Source organism: Lissotriton helveticus, chromosome 1_1 (genome assembly GCF_964261635.1).
Source record: "Lissotriton helveticus chromosome 1_1, aLisHel1.1, whole genome shotgun sequence".
Taxonomy (NCBI): domain Eukaryota; kingdom Metazoa; phylum Chordata; class Amphibia; order Caudata; family Salamandridae; genus Lissotriton; species Lissotriton helveticus.
The window spans coordinates 803,151,682-803,177,025 of record NC_136057.1 but is presented as its reverse complement, the minus strand read 5'-3'; the positions used below and the strand labels follow the sequence as shown (position 1 = coordinate 803,177,025).

General features: G+C 44.9%; 1 protein-coding gene across 2 annotated transcripts in view; it reads left to right on the top strand.

Moving 5' to 3' along the window:
• The window catches only part of SAMTOR (S-adenosylmethionine sensor upstream of mTORC1), a 122,414-nt gene that overhangs the window by 15,335 nt on the left and 81,735 nt on the right, over positions 1–25,344 (top strand). For both annotated transcript variants that reach the window (XM_078674404.1, XM_078674414.1), the window contains exon 2: positions 677–818. In XM_078674404.1, coding sequence (XP_078530530.1) covers positions 677–818 — 142 coding nt within the window. The remainder of the gene's footprint in view (positions 1–676; positions 819–25,344) is intronic.

The window sequence follows — 25,344 nt, the reverse complement described above, 5'->3', positions numbered from 1 at the left end:
ATCCCCTTGTAGGTTGAACATTAAATAACAAAGCTTCACAGACCAAAGAGGGTGCAGCTAGGAAGGAGGTAGCGAATAAATTGCGGTATATGATGGCCAAACCCACCTCCCTTTTTGAATGGTCTATCAAGTGATTGAAGAACAAAGCAGGGGGGATGGGTTCTATCAGGTTAGGAACTGAGGCAGCGTCAGTCCAAGTCTCGATTACAAACAGAATGTCCAAATGATGTCTGTGATTCCTAATGGATCGCAAACTGCGACCTGCCTCATGAACATTCAAAAGATAGGTCGATTCGCTGCCCACAAGGAATCCCTAAATGAAACTCGATGAGTTTTCATACATAAGAAATACCAGTTTCCTAATTGTGTTTTGGAGAGAATCGCAATTCGGAAATCATTATTCCTAATGTTTGTACATCTGGCCTTAAGTCTATTTTAGTTTCTTCTTTAGTGGCCTGGATTACTTTTGTGGGGAAAAAGGCTTAAGCACTCCATAACTGAAGAAAAGCCTCAGAGGCTAAAGGGTTAATAGGTAATATTGATACCCGTATTTATTTTTAGATGAAAAACCGTACTGTGTTCCGTATTTTAATTGATAGTTTATTGATTATGGAAGTAATGTAGATCTGTTGGAAATGCACATTTGCTCAAAATTTATATACTGTCTCTTTTTTAGTGGGAGATTTTGACACGATCTGGCGGGAGCACTGCAATGATGAAGAAACTCTTTCCGAATATGCAGTTGCAATGAAGAACCTGGCAGATAATCACTGGGCGAAGACTTGTGAAGGCGAAGGTCGTATTGAATGGTGTCGCAGGTAATACATTGTAAATGAAAAACCTTCTTTTTGTATTGAAGAGATTGGCAGCGACTGTAGTGGCTCGGCAGTGCTCACCTTTAACACCCCATCCTTTTTAAAAAAAAAATGTATTGATCTATTTAGGAATGTTTTTGTCCCTAACTAGAAGGCATTCTTTCCCTCTCTTAAAACTAATGCTCGTCTACCCACCTTTTGAACCCATTCACAAATCAAATCCCTTCCATTTGTTATGGAAATTCTTTCTAACTAGCCAAATGCGGACAGAAGGTTCAAGTGAGCTTGTAGCTTTGTGCACCAAATAAACCTACAAGCTGTTGTATTGCAGCAAAGTATTCTCGAGCACTCATCAAGTGAAACTGTCTCTCTTTATACAGCTCCTTTTCCAGTGAAAAGGGTTCAAAGAGTTCTGATGTACTGCATTGATATGATAAAAAAACGTAACACATTACTACAGGTATTTGTCAACTGTGGGATTGTTTGCACTGTTATGCTTTCTACAAATCAGACCACAACAGGAGTATTAGTGTTCTGCATCATTACAATGTATCAGAAAACAAATGGACCTTAACGGTAACCCCGATGTCCATTCTCCCAAAGGCAAGGTAGCTACTGCTGCTATCTTGTGGAATGTCTCCTTCCAGACATCTAGAACTTTTGCGGATTTTGATACCAGGAGACATACACTCGTGGATCAAGCATCTTTTGTAACCAATGAGTTTGATTTAATGTACCTTTCCTTTTATGCTTTTGGATTCCACATGAAAACAATGGCTGCTTTAGCTGATTACACTATTCTACTGTTTATTAATGTGAAGGGTGTGCTTTATGTACCGAGTATAATAAAAGGAAGGAGGACCCCTCGCAGAATTTTTTAGGGACTGGGGGGAAAACAGTAGTTTAAGAACAAAGAATGTCCCAAGTTACTGGACAATGTCGTCCTATATGTGTGTCAATATTGAGAGACAGCATACCATACTCACGGTAGGAAAGACAAAATTGTGTGTACTAATTCTAACAACCAGTGGCATACATAGACAGTAACAAAAAATTCACATGAAGGTAATTCTTAGAGGCGAAAGAGATTAATAAAACTAATCAAAACCATGTTTTGGTAAACAAATTAAGTGGGATTTATTACACAATTTAATAACAATTCATATAAAAAATAATTTAAAAACACATCACATGAGTTAAAAAAATTTCTTCAAATACATAGTAAAACAAGAAGAATCAAACGAGGTCGACGCGGCGTTTCGGCTTTCTTTTAGTATGCCTTCATCAGGACTGATTCTAAACAGGTAAAACAATTAAGAACACAAAGATACCAACCATTTTGGATTTGAACAAGTTCAGCCTCTTTTTATACAAGCACAATAAAATGAAATCATGGTTTTCCCCATCGTTGTACTATTTTTACAAGACATTATGGCACTGGTTGTATAGGGTTTTATGTTTTTCTACATATACAGGTGTTCAAGTTCTATTTTATTTAAAGACAACTACATATCACAGTGTATTTTATATACAATGATATTCATTTGCCTCTCCCTTGGATATAGATCCAATACTGTACCCTTACAATATTGACACTATTACATAGTCCTGATGAAGGCATACTAAAAGAAAGCCGAAACGCCGCGTCAACCTCGTTTGATTCTTCTTGTTTTACTATGTATTTGAAGAAATTTTTTTAACTCATGTGATGTGTTTTTAAATTATTTTTTATATGAATTGTTATTAAATTGTGTAATAAATCCCACTTAATTTGTTTACCAAAACATGGTTTTGATTAGTTTTATTAATCTCTTTCGCCTCTAAGAATTACCTTCATGTGAATTTTTTGTTACTGTCTATGTATGCCACTGGTTGTTAGAATTAGTACACACAATTTTGTCTTTCCTACCGTGAGTATGGTATGCTGTCTCTCAATATTGACACACATATAGGACGACATTGTCCAGTAACTTGGGACATTCTTTGTTCTTAAACTACTTTATGTACCGAGCTCACTGTGCATGGCAGCAATTACTTTTCAAATGGCCATTAGATGGGTTGCTCATAACGGGTCTAAGTGAATCTACTGAGCAGTCTAGATTGCGCGTTGGAAGTAAGTGGAATAGAGGCTTGGAGTACAGGGTTTGGCCATTAGCCTGGCCATGAACGCCAGCCTGCTGAGCATGACCAGAGTAGACCCTGACCTTTTAATTCATTTCTACTCTGTGGTGGGCTAAGGTAAAGCACAGACTAGCTACCCTGAGACCAATAGGCACAGAGGAAATGGTCTCTGCCGTCTGCTTCCTTTGCCACCTTTTTGCAGAGCCATGCCGAATTCCAGTACCTGCATGGAAGGTGTCGGATTTTGACCAATGGCCGCGAGCTGTAATGCCATTTTATGACTTAATTGATGTCATCTATGAGGGTAGTGGTGATGTGCGGTCACTGACGTCATTTATGATGCCACCTGGGACATCCTGTGTAAGTTCGTGAGCAGTACATAAGGAAGTTGTGGTTGTGCAATTCTCCTTAATTTATGAATTTCTTTGGTTTTTAGGTTTACATCATCAACACAACTTCATGTCAACTAAGCCTTTATAGAGGTATTTCAATAATTATTTTATAACAAATGTAATGGGTTTGTAATAATGTACTTTAGCCCCTAGTGAAACTCTAAACCACTGGGCACGCATTCAATCAGGCACAAGTTTTGCTTTCAGCCCAGTGTTGCCGCGTGCTTGGCGTGGACTTTGACCAAGTATTGTACCCAGCTCCTGTGGTCTCAAAACCAACTGTGCGCAGTTTCTGCTAAATGCCGTTGTTTCTGGGTGCAACGTAGGGCTAGAGCATTGCCATTCGCTCAGCTTACTTTCTCCAAAAACCTGCTGTGTATATAGGCTCTGGCTATTTGCAGGAGACTTTGTTTTTAAGACATGGCGTTTAGCATGGTTCCATTTTAGGTCTCGCCTATGCAGCGCGCTCGCGCTACATAGGAGACCTTTAGCTGGCGTCCATCTCTTTTTCGAAGCACATACTTGTGCTTGTGGCGGCATACACCTTGCGGGAGCGCGTAGGGGCGCGCCACAAGCACAAGTATGTGCTTCAAAAAAGAGCAGACCGCGCGCACACACACAAACAGCTGCTGCTTCTTAGCGCGATCGCTTTCACTTTCGCAGCTGCGTCACTTTCACGGCCACGTGGCCAATGCTTCTTTGTAGAGGCCCTTGTGAATGGCCTCTGCATACGGGACGTGGCTTCTTATGGAATTCTTTCGAAGCCAGAATAAATGTGTTTTACATATATTTTTAGGGCTTTTTAAACATTTAAAAAATAAATGGGAATAAAGTGTGGGGCATGGATAATTAGAAAAAAAGCAGCTTCGGTAGTGGGACTGAGAATTGTAAAGAAGCAGGTTTGAGCACAAAACAAACTGGTGGTACCTGCTGGTACGTTGCCAGGAATCCATTTTCATGAGTAGTCTCCCTCTTAATGATTGCTATCTACAATGTAGAATACTTTACATGTTTAGAGAGTCATTCGACTTCTCATGCATTTGTCCATCAGCTCAGTTATTGGCTCTCAAACATCATCTTCAACTGCATGGGACATTAATGCTTCAGTGTCCGATATGTCATGCTATTTTCCTTGGCATTCTTCCTGTTATTCAATGAACTTCTTATCCTGGTTATGTGTCTTTACTTAGTCGGACAGTATTGTTGACTCAACGAATATTATACTTTATTTGTTACATTTTAGAGGGTCGTTAAACACATACATTCGTTGACGTGCATGTGCATTAGTAACTTGTTTGGCAAACATATATACACTTCCAAGAATGTGATTGAGTATCATACATATTCAAGACTAGCAAGGTGCATTGCGCCAGTCCCATGCACAGTAATGAGCAGCGATTCTCAAGCATATTTAAGGAATCACACATTACGTTCCAGGGCACACATGCATTTTACTCAAGCTTGCATCTACATTGAAGAACAGTGTATGAGCATGTTTGAGAATTCTTTGGCATCCTAGTGAACCATTAGCAGAATTCATGATGCGCATTACTCAAAGGCAAGTTTCAGAGCAACAATAATTCTATTTTATTCCTGTTAGTGTGCATATGGAGTATGTAAAGTACACCTCTTCTAATATTTTGAGATTTTTGTAGCAAGTGGAATATCTTCAGAAAAACAATGTAGGTAGACATATGTGTATGTTAAGTAAACGGTTTCTCATTATCTTCCTGCTTCACTTGTTCATGCTTCACCTTTTGCAAATCCAATGAGTCAAGACGTTTCTGAAGAGGACAGTGTGTTTGGAGGTCACATCATCAAACCCACAACTATCTCTTGTTTCTCATCTACCCTTTTACTGTATGTACCGGCAACTGTGCATGGTGTTTCTGACTGTTTCCTGACTGATTGTTCTGATAAAGGTGTTGGGGGCATTCCAGTGTAGTGTAGCTCCTATCTTCCCAATAGGCTCTGCGCATTGGAATAGTACCAACAGCAGTAAAGGCCTAGGCCAGACGTTAACTAGGTCTACTACTGTCGATGCTAGACTTAATTTTTGGGTTTGCCAGCTAAGCTCAGAGTTCGCTAGAAACTTTCTCGAATGTTCAAGGAAGGATTAACTTCCCTGATTAGACAAGAAGGGATTTAGTTTCTGACAACCATAGAACATGACAACTTTGCTCTCCCCTAATCAAGAGTCAATCTCAAGAGTCGTGTGAGCACAAGGCAATTATTTTACTCAGTCAGTACGTGCATTCTTAGTCTCATCAGAATGTAGAGAAAAGGAAGAGACGGGCGTGTTCAATAAAAGGTGTTATTTATTGATCAGTCTCTTTTCTCGTACAAGAGAAATGGATCGATATTATTGCAATACTTATAGTTAAGTAAAGTGCATACATTAAAAGCAATAGTATAAAATAATACTGTAAAAACATTGATATGGTTTCTGAGCCATATGATGTTTAAAATGATTAAAATATATTTACATACACATATACATTTGACTAAACGTACTCAACTGGTGTTTCTAAATACGCCTACCCCGTGTACCTGACCTCAGTCTAATGCGTGGGCGGGAATAGAAAGTTACAGTTTAAGTTAAGTTTGTTTTTGCCAAGTGAATAACTAAAGAATTCTCTGTGAGGGGTTATTCAGTTCTGTACCTGGAATTTAGGATGAATGAGGAATGGTATCTCTTTCTCTGCTCTCGATATTCCAGGCTGCCTGCGAGGGCTGCCCAGAAGCGCCGGTGCTGGGTCTCTCGGCTTGAGATAGCAGCGCGTCTCTCAGCGCGTCAGGAAGGCGGGGCTGCTGCCAGCGGGGTCTGCTTCTGCTCTCGGCTTCGGCAAGTATGGCTGCTCCGTCTTGTCACCACGCGTGTGTTTGCATAGGGCAAGGTCGGCAATATTTATACCTTAAAGGTGCCGAGATTGACGTAAGGATGGACATAGGTACGTCAATAAAGATGTCATACGACTTGCTCGTTAGCACATTCTTTTGCAAAAGTTCTCTGTGAAATCAAAACAATGGCCGCACGGATTTTCCAGGTTGTCATAGGTTTGATTTGTTATGAGAACGTCGTATGCCTTATCAGGGGCTGGAGGAATGTCGCTTGTCTAATTAGATCTCAAGCGTTATGACCTAATCAGATAACACGTTCCTGTGCCGTAGTGTGACTGCGTCAGATAACGGTATCTGCATCATGGGGGATTTCTTGCCTCATGGGCTGACTGTTAGTTAACTAGCTAGGTAGTTTAACCAGAATAGGGTCAGGAATAGGGGGATCGATTCAGGACCTATAGAAATACACGACACCCACTCCACGCTAACTATGGTCATATCTACTAATCTATGCATAGTATAACATAGTACAACATACTATAGAGTATAGTGTATACCTTACCACCCCAAAATACATAAATGCATTTCGAAATTTTCAAATATACTGAAAAATTGCAGTCATATATATTGTATGCACTTAAGCTATGAATTAAATGCAAAGGTAAACACGCATTGTAATGCATTATTGCTTTTGATATATGAGAAATACACATGAAATGGCTCTTAATATAGCTATACAGAAAGGAAGGTCGAGACCATTTCATCACATAATAAAATATTTGTGAACATACCAGCGGGCAGCTAAAGTCTATATAAAGTATCTAAAATAGAAATCTTAGTTCTCTAGGAATAGTTTCTTACTTTAAGCAGAAGATCAGTGTCCCGGGGAAAAAAATATATAGAAAAATATTTTAAGGGCTTGCTGAAAAAAGTTGCTGTCCGTGAACTGGATTGTAATTGTTCATGTGACTTTATTTTTAAAGGTTGAAGGCCGAATTCAGGGAACGCCGTGTGCGAGTTTACTCAAAAGTCTCTATTTCTGTTCCGGAGAGAACATCATATCATTCAGGCTTTCGAAAAAACTGTCAACAGCTTCATGGGAAAGTTCCACTAAGTCGGAAATAGGGGTAACCATGCATTCGTGCGCATGATTGTCTCCATTGACATTCTGATTTGCATTGCTGACAGAAGGTCGTACCTGTTCGATGCTGCTTTCATCTCGAATTTCACTACTCTTCAATCGTAGTGGTGAAGATTCCAGGAATGCCGTCATCAGAATTGGCAGCCTTTGAGGGCAGCACAAAGCGTGAACCTTGGTAGGAACCAACAGTGTATCTGCATCCACCGGCGCATCCGATTGTAGCGTCAGACAGGTGTCTAACACGCATTCTTCTCCGCATAGCAGACACCTTAGTACAGGTAAAACACACCTTTGCCACAAGGTTGAAGGCCGAATTCAGGGAACGCCGTGTGCGAGTTTACTCAAAAGTCTCTATTTCTGTTCCGGAGAGAACATCATATCATTCAGGCTTTCGAAAAAACTGTCAACAGCTTCATGGGAAAGTTCCACTAAGTCGGAAATAGGGGTAACCATGCATTCGTGCGCATGATTGTCTCCATTGACATTCTGATTTGCATTGCTGACAGAAGGTCGTACCTGTTCGATGCTGCTTTCATCTCGAATTTCACTACTCTTCAATCGTAGTGGTGAAGATTCCAGGAATGCCGTCATCAGAATTGGCAGCCTTTGAGGGCAGCACAAAGCGTGAACCTTGGTAGGAACCAACAGTGTATCTGCATCCACCGGCGCATCCGATTGTAGCGTCAGACAGGTGTCTAACACGCATTCTTCTCCGCATAGCAGACACCTTAGTACAGGTAAAACACACCTTTGCCACATTGGTCGAAATGATAGAAACCAAGTCATGTTTAGGTCTCTAAGCCGGGAGAGTCCCAGGATTTTTGATATCCGGTCCCGGTATCCAATGGCTAGGATCGTATCTTCCATTGTCGCGAGAGTTTGATCTGTGACATGGGTTGCCATAACGAAAAATAAGGACTAGGAATAGGATTCCTGCAATTAGTCCCAGGATCAGGGGAAGTCCGCCAAAAATCGAATGGACGAAATCTGGAAAAATACCCAGTATGGCTTTGAATGGTGTTAATGCCATCGAAAATACTGTCTTAAATACCTTTGAGACCCCAGTGGTATCAGAAATATTTAAGATTTCGCTCAGGATTTCCGCGAAATGTACGGGGGAATTAGTTGATAATAATGTATGTATCTCTGCAGTCGTCCTTGCGACTTGTAGATCATACGTTTCTTTAGATGACGTGAGCCTTGTAGGCGTCTGAAGAAGCACTGTTTTCATTCTGCTTAAAGTGTCTATTCGAATAGAAGTAATTTTCAAACCGGGCCATGCCCTTGCCTCCCTGTCTGGTAAGGAGCTGGGGAACAAAGAACGTCCACAGCACTTGACCTTCGCCGTCGTGGTGACGAGATAAGGAGTCCCGGGCATAAGACTACAACATCTGCGGTCTACAATAAGAATGTAACTCCCATTATAGAGTCTTTGAAAGAATGGTTCTATTTCAGTTGCAGGTGCGCCTTGCTGGTGACATGAAAGGTTGTATGAATTCCCTTCACAGGCTCCGTGCAAACTAATACCGTTACACAGAAGCGTGCCGCTTAGTGACATAGCACAATTGTTGCCACTAAGAAACACTTTCTGTCCTTTGTTACTGACACATGCATGTGAATAGGGCAGGTTCCAAGTTGTTTTAAGGTACCCCTTTCCCAATTTCTCGTACATGCCAGCCTGTATATATTTTTGGCAGTATTGAAACCTGAAGGTTGAGATTGGAATATTTATGATTCCGTGGATTATCCATTCACTGACAGGTCGTTCTGACATTGTCATTGGTAATCTTTCTAGTTTTTCAATGCTCAAGATTGTATAATCAGCACCCTTCTGCGCCATACCGATTTGTCTATCAGTAAGGTTAAAGATTTGGAATAGTGACGTTGTGTTGATTAAACGCCAAGGCACATAGCCTGAACGCAGATTTTGTAACGTCCAGCCAAGCTGTACAATAGAGCGCAATTGTGACTGACCATGTTGTAATAACAGTAAGTCTTGCGATAATATATCGATTGCTGAAGACACAATGCTGTCCAATGAAAATATTCTGGAGGACAGAGTCATTAACCCATTGTCCACTACAGAAAGTGATTTTTCCAAATTAATACGGTCAATTTCCCGTATTCTTTCTGCTGTCTCAATTTGAGTAACCTTCCAGGCCTCATTGTATGCTGCATATACAGAGGCTGCTATGAAACGCTTTTGACGCTGTTTGCGTGGTCCCAGTATGAAATCACGCAAGTCAGCACCATCAGTAAGTAAAGTTAGGTGTTGCTTAATTTCAGGCAGTGTGGAAGACTGTAGCCATTGAAGGCATAATTTGCCCACACTGTAGGTTGTTATTATCCCTGGGTGATGTCTTTGAGGATATCTAGGGTCTGGCCTGGTCATTTTAAAACCCTGTGTTTTATTCAGGAATCTATCTTGACAGTGATTTGTATCTGTGGGCCAGATCAACCATTGTTTCCAATCAGGATGTGTTCTGTTTTGGTTAAGTATATGGTTTATGTCTATTCCTTCATCTGTATCAGAGTTATTGTTAAACATTGTTGGCTTTGGAATAGACAGGTTATTTAAATCTTTGATTTTGGCTAAGCCAAGACAGGTGGTTTGTTGAACAGTGTCATTTAGAAATATCATTTGTTCTGGGATCATGCAGGCTCTAAACAAAGCTTCTATACCCTGTACTTGCCATTCTTTTGTACCCCAAACACTTTTCAAATCAACATTTTTGTCCCAATAATCAAATCCAAATGTATTCATTTTTTCAAAGAATGAATCTGAATATATCAATTTTGTGTTGGTTATCATGGTTTTCATCCCTGTCTTGTTTGACAATTTGTAATAAAATGTTTCAGCATTAGTTATGTTAAAACCTGAAAAATATGAATATTTGTCATAAACGGTTCTAGAGCTCCCTTTTGGAGGTGTAGCACAATGTTCCCATTGATTATAATTTAAAACATTTCTAGGTTGTGCAGATTTATGCAAGAAATGGTTACCATAATGGTTATAGCAATACATACTATCATAATTTGTAGAACCTTGCAAATAATCATGTTTTGTAAATTTAGCAGACATTACTAAGTCAGACATCATATTGTTTATACTCTCGAAGTCCCAATCATCAGCAAATGAGTTTGGTTTTGCAAAGTCACTCAAGGAGATCTTGATTTGGTGTGGATATTTCAGGATCTCGACCGGACCATAAATTTCATAGTCAGTGTTGTCCCAGGCTACCCCACCAGGTATTGGAATTGCTGTGAAGTTGGCTGAAGAAAGTTCTGAAGAAAGTTCTCGTTTCTCGACGTGTGAAGATGTGTGTGGTTTGAGGACCAAGTTGATGTTCTGACTTGCTGTGTCCATTTTAGCATATTTTCCCTCAATGAAGCGTCCCAAGGTAAATACCATGATGAGCCAAAGTATGAGGATAAATGCACCAAAACCCACCCAAAATTCAATCCATGGAGTAGCCAGATATGTTTCTTTCAGTTGTTTCAAAAGTTCCTTAGCTTTGTCTTTAAAGGATTTTGATGATGGCTGTGTCTTTTGTTCGCTGAAACCTTCAGAGGAATCATCGAAGTTGATGAAGTAACCAGATGCAGTTCTGTCAATTGTTCCAATTGGTTCAGGATTTTTGTTTCTTGCATTTTCACTTGGAACTTCATTGTAGATTGGTGTGTCTCTGCTAAATGTCTTTATTTGGGTTTTCAGAGGTCTGAGTTCTATTGCATTGTTGCATAGTCCCTGTTGTTCTTCTTTAGGCGTTTCGAATGTGATGAGCCTCTTTGTTAGGACCTCTGTACTGGTAGCAAACCTTGGTGTTCTGCTACTTATTGGGAGTCCACTTGGCCTACTGTTTGTTATCGGCCACATGTTGTGGTTTTACCAGGTCGATGGATACAACTCGGTTCTCCTTTTTACCAGCAAGTGGCGGTAGTACAACTGATCTTGTCCCGTTGACAGACCAGACAGGAACTGCTTTTCTGTAAGAAGGCCCAAATTCCTTCTTTACCGCGATCTTCTCCCTGACTAGATCCCCGATTTTTGGAATCCAGACAGGTCTTGCTGGGACAGGTGGTGAATCTTCAGTGGTTGTTGGCTGTTGTTTCAACTGTATGTTGCTCAGGTCTTTTCTTGTTTTGTTTAAGTCCTGCAAAATAGCCAAACGGTCTTTGACATCAAAGGTTTTTTCTATTACCACTGAAGTCTGACTATCAAGGTCAGAGATCAACATCCTAGTTCCGAATAATAATTCGTACGGACTGAATCCCTTCAGAGAATTTCTTGGCAAGTTATTTAGACTACGTTGGACACTTATTAGATGTTTGACCCACCCAGCTCCTGAACCTAATGTCCTTTCCATTATAGATTGCTTTCTGCCTTGGTTTTTTCTTTACACCATCCCATACCCTCAGGAAGGAAGTGAGAAGATTCCCGCTGGGCTGTGCTCATTTGGCCATTCTTTCCCCCCCCAGGCTGGATTGCCTGAGTGAAAAAAAATGGTCGAACGTAGCATGCTCTTAGCGTATATGCCATTTAGACTCGCAAATCTTGTATAACAGTCCGGACGTCAGCCGAGTGCTGTGGATCTACATTATAAGTGGAACTAGCCTGTGTATGTTAATCGCAAGCCATTCTTTTTGTTGGTAATATTATCTGCCTTGATACGACGAGGTATTAAACTGCTTCTCTCCCCACTGCGATCTCTGTTGCAGTTTGGGCAGTTTTTTACAAACATGGTGTAGTGCAGGCTCATGCCTGGCCACCAGTACCGTGATTGTAATTCTTCCAGAGAATCTTTTAATTTAAGGTGTCTGAGACCCTCGCCCATGTGTGCGTCTGCGATTAACAAGTGTCTCCTGTCCATGTTTGGAATCACTCTATCCCCCACTCCAGGGATTCGAGCAAAAGGGACGGAGTTTGCATCGATTATGTATGTATAATTGAGTGGATAGTTGATCGGTAACGCTGAGCAGTCGCCTTTTGATGACGTTTTCACCGCCAGCATTGTTTCACCGTCAATGTATTTTAATGTACGCTTTTTTCGATCTACGGGAGCCGGTTTACTGGCTGCCGCTGCGGCTGTTTCAGCCAATGAATTCCCTACAACGTGAACGCCATCACGCTGATGACTCAGTGAGTGAGTCACGTGAGTCTTTGGTAGTTCTTTTTTCAAAAGAGCTACTTGTTCCCAGAGAAATCTCTGCTTTATTGGTGCATCTGTGTCATCTTTGTAACCGTTCTGAATCCATGTCTGCAAATCCGTGTTATATGCTTTGACGCAGAAATATGAATCTGACACTATAAGTGTCGGGAATTCGCGATCCGCATTTTCTAGCGCCATTTTCAAAGCTATTATTTCAGTTTGTAGTTCTGAATTAGTTTCTACTGAGTGTGATTTTGTTAATAGAGGTCTTAGTTTACCTCCGCGCCACACTTCTTTTGTGATCTCACATGTGGGATTGTATGCATGTTCTCCCCAAACGGAGGGTTGAGCATGTCCGTCTGTATAGATCACACAGGCGTAATGTCGTAGAGGCAGAATGTCGATTGGCAGAGGATACGTCTTTTCATATTTTAGATTTCTTAATTCTTCTAGTTCTGGATCAAAGTAGTAGTATACTTTGTCCGTTGTGATTGAATTCACCCATTGTATCCATTCTGGATCCAATGTTGTTGATGGTAAATTACACGGTGTTGTTAATGCCTCAAAAGCTGATTCAGCTGTTCTGACTGTGATATGTCTACCCTCAGCTATGTCTTTTTCTCTAGCTATTGCGGTTTGAACTGCTTGAACAATTTTTCCTTTGTTGCTGAATCTCTGTTCAGCTTTTGTGTACAAGTGTGATTTGAATGCAATTGGTACCTTTTCTCCCTCATTAGAGGTCAGGTATGTGAATCCGCATCTCCCTGGGATGACTCGGATCACAAGGTTGCGTGTATTATCACGGGTTTCTAATTTTGTCTTAATTAGCATGTCTGTTTGTAAGGATCTCAAAATTTCTGTGTGTGTTTGAGTCCAACTGGATCTTTTAAAGTCTGGTTTAATTAGATCATAAAGGGGTTTGACCCTTTCTGCGTAATTTGCAATGTATGTTCTTCCGAAATTTAGGAAGCCTAGAATTGACTGTAGGTTTTTTAGTGTTTTAGGAGCTTGGATTACGGCACATTTCTCTAGGAAATTGTCTGCCAGGCTTTTACCTTCACTTGATAACTCATATCCTAAGAATAGGACCGTCAGATGGGCAATTCTGGATTTTTTGAAGTTGAATTTGTAACCCTCTGCAGCGAAACCAAGTATTATGGTGTTCACTCTTTTCAAGTGAGTCTCCAAGTCATCATCTGTTAAGTAAATGTCATCGACATAAGATAATGCTTCATCATCATATAGTTGTAGTAATTCTGTTACTCTCGCTGAGAATACCCCCGGGCTGTGGTATTGTACCCCTGGGCTAACCGACAGAATTGTTTTTGAGTGCCATTTACTGAGAAAGCTGTTAAATATCTGCTCTCTGGTGCTATATTTTGACAAAAGAATCCATTGGAGATGTCCAAGGTTGTTTTGTATTTTTTGCGCACTATGTTATTCATTAGTGCAGCACTGTGTGAGTTTTGCACTGCAAAAGTTTTGCAACATGTGTTAAGGTGTCGGTAATCCAAAACTAGACGGTACGAATTGTCTGGTTTGGAGACCGGAAACAAAGGATTGTTCATTTGTGAGGTGCAAGTTTCAATCACCCCCTGGTATTCTAGCTGATCTAGTATTTCATTTACTTGTTTTTTAGCTTCTTGCTTAATTGGGTACTGCCTTTGTGCAGTTGGTTGTGATTTTAACTGGATTTTGTGAGGAGGAGAATCCTCATCCCATCCTACATGATTTTTATATAAAGCAGGTGCTAAGGCCACTGCCCACTTTCTAGCAAGTGTATATTTTTTATGAATCGGGATTTGATTCGAGAAGGCAGGCATAATTACTTCTTCGCCATGAGGGCACTCCCTGACAAACTCTGGTGGCCAGTCTTTTTCAGCTAGAAGGATGTCATAGCCCTTGGATAGGTTATCCCAAAATAGTCCCCTTATTTTCCTAGTCTTATCTCCCTCTATACGTAATGTTATCTCGTATATTTTGTGGGGCTTGCTAACTCTGGTATCTGCAGTTTCCACTTGAAGGTATTCATTCGTGTCCACTGTCTCCAGATGATTCATAAGGACTTTGCGAGCTATGCTCACCTCTGCTGCGCTGTCTAGCATTGTCTGAGCCCACTCTCCGTTTTTCAGTTGTGTCCTCAGTATTCTCGGCATTGTAAACTACCTTGATACTGGCTACCTTCTTTTTTGGAAATTGTGATTTCTTTTTCAGTTGAGCAGGTTCCTTGTCTTTGGACTTGGCGTGCTCTTCTGATCGTCCTCTTCTTTCCGATTTCTGCGAGGAATTCTGAAAAGATTGAGAGGGACGTGTATCAATGTCTTGATATCTATCAGGTTTTTTAATATTATCCCTATTTCTAAGGTTATATCTATTCCCAGAGGGGTCACTCTGCGGTGACCTGTCTTTGGTTTGGAGATTTCTCTCTTCGCCTAGGAGACCTTCCTCTGGACTGGAACTTCTTTTCTTTAGGATTGGATTGTTTGTTCCCATCCCAGTTCTTTTTTGGTGAATTATTATTATTAAAAAATATTTTTTCTGGACTTGTAGTCAGTTGCGGTTTTACTGGTATTCCACCTAGACTATCTCTGCCTAGTTCTTCATAGGATTTTTCTATGATTCTGGCAATTTCAGCTGGTTGGTCTGCTATATCTGTCTCTTTTAACCTCTGGCGGATCGCCACGTTTGCTGCTTCACCTTTTATGTTGGCTAATAATATAGCCGAGACCTGCTTGAAGTCTTTCAGTAATTTCATTCCAAGAGTTAAAGCTGGTTCTGGACCGTATTCATCTTGAATTTGTTTTAGCACATCTGGTATTACCGAAATGGATGGAACACCGTGCGTTTTTGTGTAGATTGAAGCAAAGACTGTACCCCAAGTGTCACAGTCCTCTATGTGTGGTGCGATTCCCATTGGGAGACATATAGTCAGAATCCTGTGTTTTTCTAATGGGGTGGTGTCAGGAAACACCGCCTCTATTTGGGTAATTTTCTGTGCCAACCAGAATGGTATTTGTTCCCGTTTAGCTGGAACTTTACCTAGGCAGGATTGGATGTTCTGTGGTGTAATTTTATTTGTGTTCCCCTGGTGAGGGGTCAGCTGTGGTAGTTTAATCGCTGGCTGAATTGTTGAAGTCCGCATTACATACTGAACTAATTGTCTATGAATTTTTAGTAGTTGTTTTAGCTGTATTAACAGCTCTGCTGCAGGCATTCTTTCGATGTCTGGATGTGGTGTGTATCCGGCTAAGACCGGCCACGTTGCTCCTGGTCTACCTAAAGGACCGAGCCTTGTAATGTGATTGTTATGTATTAGGGCGCCATCAAATAAGAGCAAATGCTCTTGGAATTTGAGTGGTACTTCCACCTCCTCGAAAGGAGTGTACGTTTCAGGAGGTTCCTCTACTTTGTAATAGTGGAAGTACTTTGTTACAGCATTTGCTGCTGGAAAATGTATCCATGTATAGTATACCTCTGTCTACCGATATTCGTGTGCCTCGATTACGAATATGACTGTGCCACCTCTAGGTGTCAGTCCATTTTCTATAAGTTTTAAGGTTATAGATCTCCTTTTAATGACCGGAATGAGTGTTATATTCGGGTCTGCTGCTTGCATGGTAGCATCAGCATCTGCTATTTCAGTAGCTAATCTAATTGCCTCTCTTTCCTCCTCATTGTCAGACATTTTACTGTCAATAAGGTTATTTTGTTTGTTTGCAGATCAGGTTTCTTTATGGAAACAGAGATTAGATGCACAATATTCTGGAACTGTTTAATCCTTCAACGTTGACTAGACCAAGAACCTTACATAGGAGTTCCCTCCTGCGAGGTTTTGGAGGATATAATAACCTTTCACCCACTCCAGACGTCTTTGGAGTATTTGGGAAAAGGGGTCTGAGTGAGAAAGCACGACTGAGTTACTCTAAATGTCTTACGTTAGTTTTATCGCCCTTTCCAAACACGTTGGCCGCCATGTAGTGTAGCTCCTATCTTCCCAATAGGCTCTGCGCATTGGAATAGTACCTACAGCAGTAAAGGCCTAGGCCAGACGTTAACTAGGTCTACTACTGTCGATGCTAGACTTAATTTTTGGGTTTGCCAGCTAAGCTCAGAGTTCGCTAGAAACTTTCTCGAATGTTCAAGGAAGGATTAACTTCCCTGATTAGACAAGAAGGGATTTAGTTTCTGACAACCATAGAACATGACAACTTTGCTCTCCCCTAATCAAGAGTCAATCTCAAGAGTCGTGTGAGCACAAGGCAATTATTTTACTCAGTCAGTACGTGCATTCTTAGTCTCATCAGAATGTAGAGAAAAGGAAGAGACGGGCGTGTTCAATAAAAGATGTTATTTATTGATCAGTCTCTTTTCTCGTACAAGAGAAATGGATCGATATTATTGCAATACTTATAGTTAAGTGCATACATTAAAAGCAATAGTATAAAATAATACTGTAAAAACATTGATATGGTTTCTGAGCCATATGATGTTTAAAATGATTAAAATATATTTACATACACATATACATTTGACTAAACGTACTCAACTGGTGTTTCTAAATACGCCTACCTCGTGTACCTGACCTAAGTCTAATGCGTGGGCGGGAATAGAAAGTTACAGTTTAAGTTAAGTTTGTTTTTGCCAAGTGAATAACTAAAGAATTCTCTGTGAGGGGTTATTCAGTTCTGTACCTGGAATTTAGGATGAATGAGGAATGGTATCTCTTTCTCTGCTCTCGATATTCCAGGCTGCCTGCGAGGGCTGCCCAGAAGCGCCGGTGCTGGGTCTCTCGGCTTGAGATAGCAGCGCGTCTCTCAGCGCGTCAGGAAGGCGGGGCTGCTGCCAGCGGGGTCTGCTTCTGCTCTCGGCTTCGGCAAGTATGGCTGCTCCGTCTTGTCACCACGCGTGTGTTTGCATAGGGCAAGGTCGGCAATATTTATACCTTAAAGGTGCCGAGATTGACGTAAGGATGGACATAGGTACGTCAATAAAGATGTCATACGACTTGCTCGTTAGCACATTCTTTTGCAAAAGTTCTCTGTGAAATCAAAACAATGGCCGCACGGATTTTCCAGGTTGTCATAGGTTTGATTTGTTATGAGAACGTCGTATGCCTTATCAGGGGCTGGAGGAATGTCGCTTGTCTAATTAGATCTCAAGCGTTATGACCTAATCAGATAACACGTTCCTGTGCCGTAGTGTGACTGCGTCAGATAACGGTATCTGCATCATGGGGGATTTCTTGCCTCATGGGCTGACTGTTAGTTAACTAGCTAGGTAGTTTAACCAGAATAGGGGGATGGATTCAGGACCTATAGAAATACACGACACCAGCATGAGTTAAAGTGGTTCTCAATTTTACCTTGTTAGTGATGCATTAAAAAAATTATTCCCACATTCAGTTACCTCAAAAAATAAGATCTATCATGTGGGCCGCTATCTCTACCCTTTGAATATTCATCTACATGAATACTGTGCTGTATCTTTTTTGTTTTGATTAGCAGAGAGGTAAGCCTGTTTGGTGTCTTTGTAAAGGAGCATCTTCAGATGCTTTGACTAACCTGTTTTTTTGTGAGGAAAGTGTTGGGCTAAGACCCTGGGGGACAGGTAGTATTTGTTCTTTTTGGTTTTGTTAGGGTTTTAGTCGTCAGTGCTTTACAGTGCTTTCAGGATGACATTGACACTGCTTGTAACTTGCATGGTCTTTTGCCTGAACTTCCAAGCCAAATGGGCAATTAAATGTGAAGATTAAACACCATATCTGAAGTCTTGTCGAATAATACCAAGTGGTTAAGAGAGAGTGACAGGTGCATAACCCCTAAGGGGTGGAAAAGCTCAAAATCTGCCATAATATGTATTCTTTATGTTCCAGTGTTTGCAGATGTGCAAATATTTGCGACCTTAAATAGATGGGAAATTGAAAGAAGTGTTTAAGGTCCTTTTGGTTACAGTAGAGATGTATTCAAAATGGTCTGGCATTTTACATGTAGCACTGCTTGGTAGCTTACACATATATATCATTAAACAGGCCTAGATATTTATTGTGAATAATCCTATTAACAAACATTAATGATTACAGTTTGTAATTGATTATCTGAAACTGGCTAGTTCTGGTTGCCACCACAGCTTTAATCATCATGAAACTGAAATCAGAAGCACAAATGTGATGCTTGGGGGTGTGTGTGTGTTGGGGGGGGCTGGGCTGGGGAATCCAAGGGCCAGAAGTATCAAAGTGTTTTGCGCCTTCTGTGTCTATGGGAATATGCATTCATGCATATGGCCCCAAATGTCTAATTTAATAGCTATTCCAATCTTCCTGACAACTCTTTAGGCGTAGCCTGAAGGTTGATGTTCACTGATGAAAGCTCAGATTTGCGGTTTGCTCTCAAATTAGTCTGGTAGCTTCACAGATTTAATTTTATGCATATGTTACTGTCTTTGTTGAAGTACACCAGATCAGGGGTTGACTTGAATGAGCAAATATTGGATTGGCTTAAATGGCTGTTTTTAGGTCTCGCCCAGCGCAGCGTGCATGCGTTGCTCTAGGAGAGGGCCTCTTGCAATAACTCCAGACCGTCACTCGTGCGTGTGGCGGCCTGCAGCTTGCGGGAGTGAGCAGGGGCGCGCAGGGTACCATCTGTTCTGTTTCAGGGTAGCTTTCCCTTTTGGGGCTGCTTGGACGCGCTTGCTTGACTTTGATTTCATTCACTCGCTTGACTTTGCTACACTAGAGTGTGATGAGAATCTAGTGCTTTTCTAATCTATTTCCTGCTTATATATTGAAGACTTGTGGAAAACTACTTCGCAGACAAAGTCAAACTTTATCAATGATAAACCAGATTCTGCTCGATGAATTGCAATGGGCAGCAGAACTTAAAAATAAAAAATAAGGGGGCGTGGCTAGCAGCCGAGCATGGCGGCAGCTTACTAGCGGAGCTCCGTGAGAGAGGCGATATCCCCCGTTGATCCGCCGCACTGATCCGTTTCAATTATTCACCCCGGTGGGGCTGACCGGGTCCGGAGCCGGGCGGAATCCCGCAGAGGCGTCTGACGGGCTGACGAACACCCGCGACTGACGGAGGACGATCCGGCGCGGTGGGGCCTGCGTGAGGTGGAGAGCCGCGGCCTGCCCTGGAACTGTAGACCGGGCGGAAGTGAGGTGTAGGCGGGGCTCGGGAGCAGGAAGTGGTCGGTGCCCGGGACCTGGGGACGCCGCAGCGGAAGGAGGTAGCGGCGATACACAGGCGCCCAGCGCCGGGCGCGGAAGACATACCGGCGCCCCGCCGGGACCTCGGGGAAGCCCCCGGACTGAGGCTGCGACGCCCGACTCTCCAGTCACACCAAGAGCAAACAGAAAGAGAGCCGGCGAGCAACGTACGGTAGGGAGTGAAGGGCAGCACTGGGGGCCCCCCCTTCCCCCCCCCCCCGCAGGATACCTGGAGCAAGGTGGTGGAGGCCAGGCACAATCAGAAGGGCCCCCCTGACGAGGATCAATAAGCTGCCGGAATCACACGTGGGCATCTAGCATACACAGTCTGCACCCCCTGGCGGCGGGGCCCCCCCACAGCGAGACACTGGCGGTGTGAGGCGGAGTGTGGGGACAGCCAAGTGGGACGGAGGCTGCTAGAACTACGCAGGGGCACCCCAATAACCTGTGCACTGGGGCAGCTCAGGACTTAGTGCCGGAGGCGCTGCTTACACCGCCGGGATCCTGGCTGCCTCCCCCCCCTTGAAGTGATCCTGACCTTAAGTGACCACGGGACAGTTGCAGCCGGATAGCAATTTTTGGAGGCTGGGAGGGGGGCCGTCGCTTGCACCTGGCGGACAGAGCCTGAGGACACGACGACCACACGATCCAGAAGTGGGGCAGCCACGAGACGGGCCATGTCAGGGAGAGGCCCCAAAAGCAACGCAGTTCAGGCAAAACTGGACAAGTTTGCATACGATAAAGGCGCCCAGCCACCGGTGGAGTCCCGTACTTCGTCGGGCGGGCCTCGAGAGGGGGAGGGCACGAAGAAACCGACGCTGGAGGATGTGATGCGTGCCTTAGCACAGGTGCAGACCACTGTGGGCTCCACTGCTACGGAAGTCACCCTGATCAGAGCCGACCTTCACAAGATGTCTGAAAGAGTAAAGCAGGTGGAGGTGGTGACGAAGTCCCTGGTGGAGGATGTTTCTGAATTACAGCTCGCAATGGAGAAAATGGCGGCCGAAAACAAATTCCTCAGAGACAAGATGGACGATCAGGAAGGGCGCTCGAGGAGGAACAACGTCCGCATTTTGGGAGTGCCGGAGTCGGAAGGGAAGGGGGCAACCGACCTATTTGTGGAGGACCTGATCAAGACACACCTGCAGCCGAAGGGCCTCTCTAGCTTCTTTTCGGTGGAGAGGGCCCATAGAGTGCCTGGTGGAACGCCCAAACCGGGGGCGACCCCTCGGCCTATCCTTGCAAGACTATTCAACTTCCGAGACAGGGACGCCATCCTGCAGGCGGCGAGAGTTTCCCCACCTGTCCGTATTCAAGACTCGTCTATCGCCTTCTTCCCGGATTACACTGCTGAGGTGGCACGCAGAAGGAAGACCTTCTTGGAAGTCAAGAAAGCACTGAGGGCGAAGGAACTGCCGTACTCCATGATCTTCCCGGCGCGTCTCCGAGTGGAAGCAGAGGGCAAGGCCTGGTTCTTTGAGTCGCCGGAGGCAGCGCAGGACTGGTTGGAGGGTTGGAGATCCACGAATCACTCTCGTCGCACGAAGAGACAGGACCGGACACACAGAAACGACAGGCCTCCTGAATCACGGTCACCCGGCAGGGAAGGAAGGAATACCTCACCGGCATTGAACAGTCAAGGCGCTGAAGGAGGGGTGGAAAGCTAATTCTACATGAGACGCTGGTTAATTGCCCGTTAAGATGTACTCTAGCGGGAGGACAAGCCTGAGAGCTGGGCCTGGAGGACTGGGGGGCAGGGATGTCGCCTGCTCCGGAAGATTCTCCACCCCAGCACGCAAGTACACTGTTGATGGGATGGGTTAAGCACTCTGCTAAGTTGGGGAGGCGGGCGGTTGTAAGTCCGTTAGGCAGGGAAGCAGGGAGGAAGGTGGGGGGTAGGGGTTGTTCACATGTTATAGTAGTTCCGCGAGCAAGGTCTAATGTTCCACTGGTACAGATACACACCCTGGGTCTGACACTGGGCGGGCGCACCCTGTGCCGAGGGCCCGGCTCCTACGCCTCGTATCACACAACACACAATGCAGGCCATACAATCACGAGCAGCTGAGGAGGTGACGCAGCGAGCCCAAGTAACGCTGCTCAAGCTCATGTCCTGGAATGTGCGAGGGTTGGGGGACAAGATCAAAAGGGGGTTGGTGCTGAATGCGGTGAGGAGAATGGGGCCAGCTTTGGTGCTCCTCCAGGAGACGCACCTTACAGGGTCTGCGACAAAGGCGCTTGATAGAAAAGGTTACAGGATGGTGACACACTCAGAGTTCTCCACAGGTTCGAGGGGAGTGGGCATTCTGTTGAAGAAGTCAGCTCAGTTTATTACACTTAGCACCAAGGTGGATGCGCAGGGATGCTTCGCGGCGCTCCAGGGCCAATGGGAGGGGAGGCTATTGAACGTGGTCTCCGTGTATATCCCTCCGGCACTACACTCGGTCATGCTTCCGGAGCTGGGTAAATTCCTGCTGCGTCTGCCTGAGGGAGACACGATAATAGGGGGAGACTTCAACGCAATACTCGATCCCACTACAGACAGAATGCCCGTGATGGCACGTGCGGCCGGTCCCTCCCAGTTGCAGAAATATATGACGGCGCTGGGACTGATCGACATATGGCGATATCTGCGAGGCAATACACTTACCATTCCACGGTACACAACAGTCTGACACGGATTGACTACTTCATGGCGCTGGGTGGGGGTATACCACATATTGAAACTGCTGAGATACACCCTAGAGGGATATCAGACCACTCACCCATCACTATCGAGCTCTCGACGCAGGAACGGAATCGTAAAAGAATATACCCAATACACGCTTCGTACCTTGCCATCCCTAAGGTTAGTAAGACACTCAAAACAGCGACATCTCACTACTTTCGGGAGAACACTGAGTCAGTGGAGTCAGCGGCCACCCTCTGGGAAGCATATAAGACGGTGCTGCGGGGACAGGCCATTGCCGCTATAACAGGGCACATTAGGGAAAAGCATCGGGAACGGTCGGAACTGGAGTTGGCACTGCAGGAGGCAACAGACACACACGAGGCAGATCCCACGCCGGACACCGCCCAGACGGTTCACCTGCACCAACAAAAGCTTAGGGAACATATTAAATTGCAGACGATGTCACAGATCACCGACACGGCCCATAGAATATACGACATAGGGGACAAGGCGGGGAGAATGTTGGCATGGCTAGACAAGAGGGGAGGCAGTGCCAGAGGAATACAACGCATTCGTGATGAACAAGGGCGGTTAAGCGCATGCCCGGAGGAAATAGTCGAGACACTAGCTGACTACTTTGAAGGGGTGTACACGCAAGCAGATACAGTGACAGCGGATATGGCGAGGGCGGCACTGGAGAATATCCCCATGCCCACGCTCTCCCCGGAGGAGGGAGCGGAACTAGAAGCGGCTATCACAAAGGAGGAGGTTCAAAGGGCGATTCACGCAGTCAGGCCGGGGAAGGCGACGGGACCTAATGGCGTCCCGATAGAGTGGTTCCAGTCCGCAGCGGATGGGCTTGGTGGGCCCTTGCTGGATATGTACCACGACAGCCTAGAACGGGCCTTGCTACCGGTGGATCAGAGGGTGGCGGCCATAATCGCAATACCTAAGCCCGGTAAGGCACCGGAGGAGTGCGGGTCGTACCGCCCCATCTCCCTGATTAACGCCGAACTTAAGATCTTGGCCAAACTCCTCGCCACGCGGTTGATGGCCGTCCTGCCCCACCTAATACACCCAGACCAGTCGGGCTTCATGCCCCACAGGAACACCGCTCTCAACCTACGTAGGGTACATAATGTGCTGGCGAAGGCTGACACACTGACAGAAAAGGCGGTGATCCTGGCACTGGACGCTAAAATGGCGTTTGATATGGTGGAGTGGGAGTATCTGTTCGAAGTCCTGGGGCGTATGGGGGTTGGCCCGAAATTCGTGGCCTGGATCCGTCTGCTATATACCGAGCCATTGGCACACGTGGTCGCCAACGGCCATATCTCCCGGACGTTCCGATTGGGTCGAGGCACTCGTCAAGGCTGCCCGCTCTCGCCATTGCTTTTCGCAATAGCATTGGAACCCCTAGCGACCCTGATAAGAACCACACCATTGCTAAGGGGGATTGTTTGGGCGGAGGGTTGGGAGGACAGACTGTCTCTGTACGCAGACGACATGTTGGTGTATTTATCGGAGCCAGAAAGGGGAGTGCCGGCATTACTGCACATCTGTGACGAGCAGGGGAAGGTGTCGGGGTATACTCTGAATTGGAACAAGTCGGAGCTGTATGTACTGCAGGGCCCGTCCCCCGATCTGGGAGACATGTGCCCTCTCAAACTGGCGGGATCTTCGTTCCGTTACCTGGGGATCCATGTCACGAGGGATCCGGTGGAATTCTTTCGTAAGAATTTATCGCCACCCCTTGACCGCCTTAAACAGGATGTTAAATTCTGGGCGGCGCTACCGCTGACATTGCTGGGTAGAGCGGCACTCTACAAGATGATGTCGCTGCCCCGGTTCCTGTACATTCTGGAGAATACCCCGTACCCGGTCCACGATAGGTATTTCAGGACGGTGGCCGCGGTGGTCGGTGGTCTGATGTGGAGTAACCGCCCGGCGAGGATAGCTCAGGCCAAACTGCATAGGGGGTGGTATGATGGAGGGATAGCGCTACCAAACCTGCAGCTCTATTATTGGGCCGCCCACTTGAAATCCATTAACCAGTGGTTGCATGCTCCCCAGAACGACCCGGCATACCGGGCGGACAGATTACAGCTGGGTACCAACACCATCCTGGCCCCACTTTATGACCTGCGTAAGGCGCGTACACTCATCGGACCCACGAGGCTCGCTGTGTCGCTGTGGCATAGGGCACAGGCGAAACTGGGATGGAAAGGGACGATCACAAGACTGACCCCTTTATGGGACGCGAGGGCACTGGGTAATTTGAGGAGTAGCAAGGGCTTTGCAGCGTGGGACACCATAGGCATATCCACAGTGGGCGATTTGTGGGAGGGGGGTAATGTGATCCCCTTCGACCAACTGCGACAGCAATATGAGATGGGACCCACGGAGCAATATCGGTATATACAGGTGAGGCATGCTTTACTAACCGCCATTCCCGGAGGTACGACACCACCGGAAGCATCTCCCTTAGAGGATAGGCTGCTCACGGACTTCATGCAGGAGAGAGCGACCTCCCTCACGTATCGTAAACTAGTCAATAACCTGCCGGACCCGACCATAGCGCTAAAAGCCAAGTGGGTGGAGGAAGTGGGGGACATGAACGAGTCGGAATGGAATGAGGCGTTGGCGGCACCCAGGGAGGTGGCCATTTCAGCGAGATTCCGCCTTGTGCAACTTAAAATTTTGCACAGGGTGTACTACACACGTACGCTGCTACACGCAATCCACAGAACACAAAATCCGTACTGCCTGCGCGGTTGCGGGGAGGAAGGGACACTATACCACACTCTATGGGACTGCCCCCGCATTCAGGAGTTTTGGAGACAGGTCATGAGGACCATTTCACAGGCTTTGGAGGTATCCCTGACTCCGGCCCCTCGGAGATGTCTACTCAACGTATGGGAACCCACAGACCTCACCAGACACGGGCGGCAATGGGCCACATTGGGTATGGTGATCGCCAAAAGGGACATAGCACAGAAGTGGGGG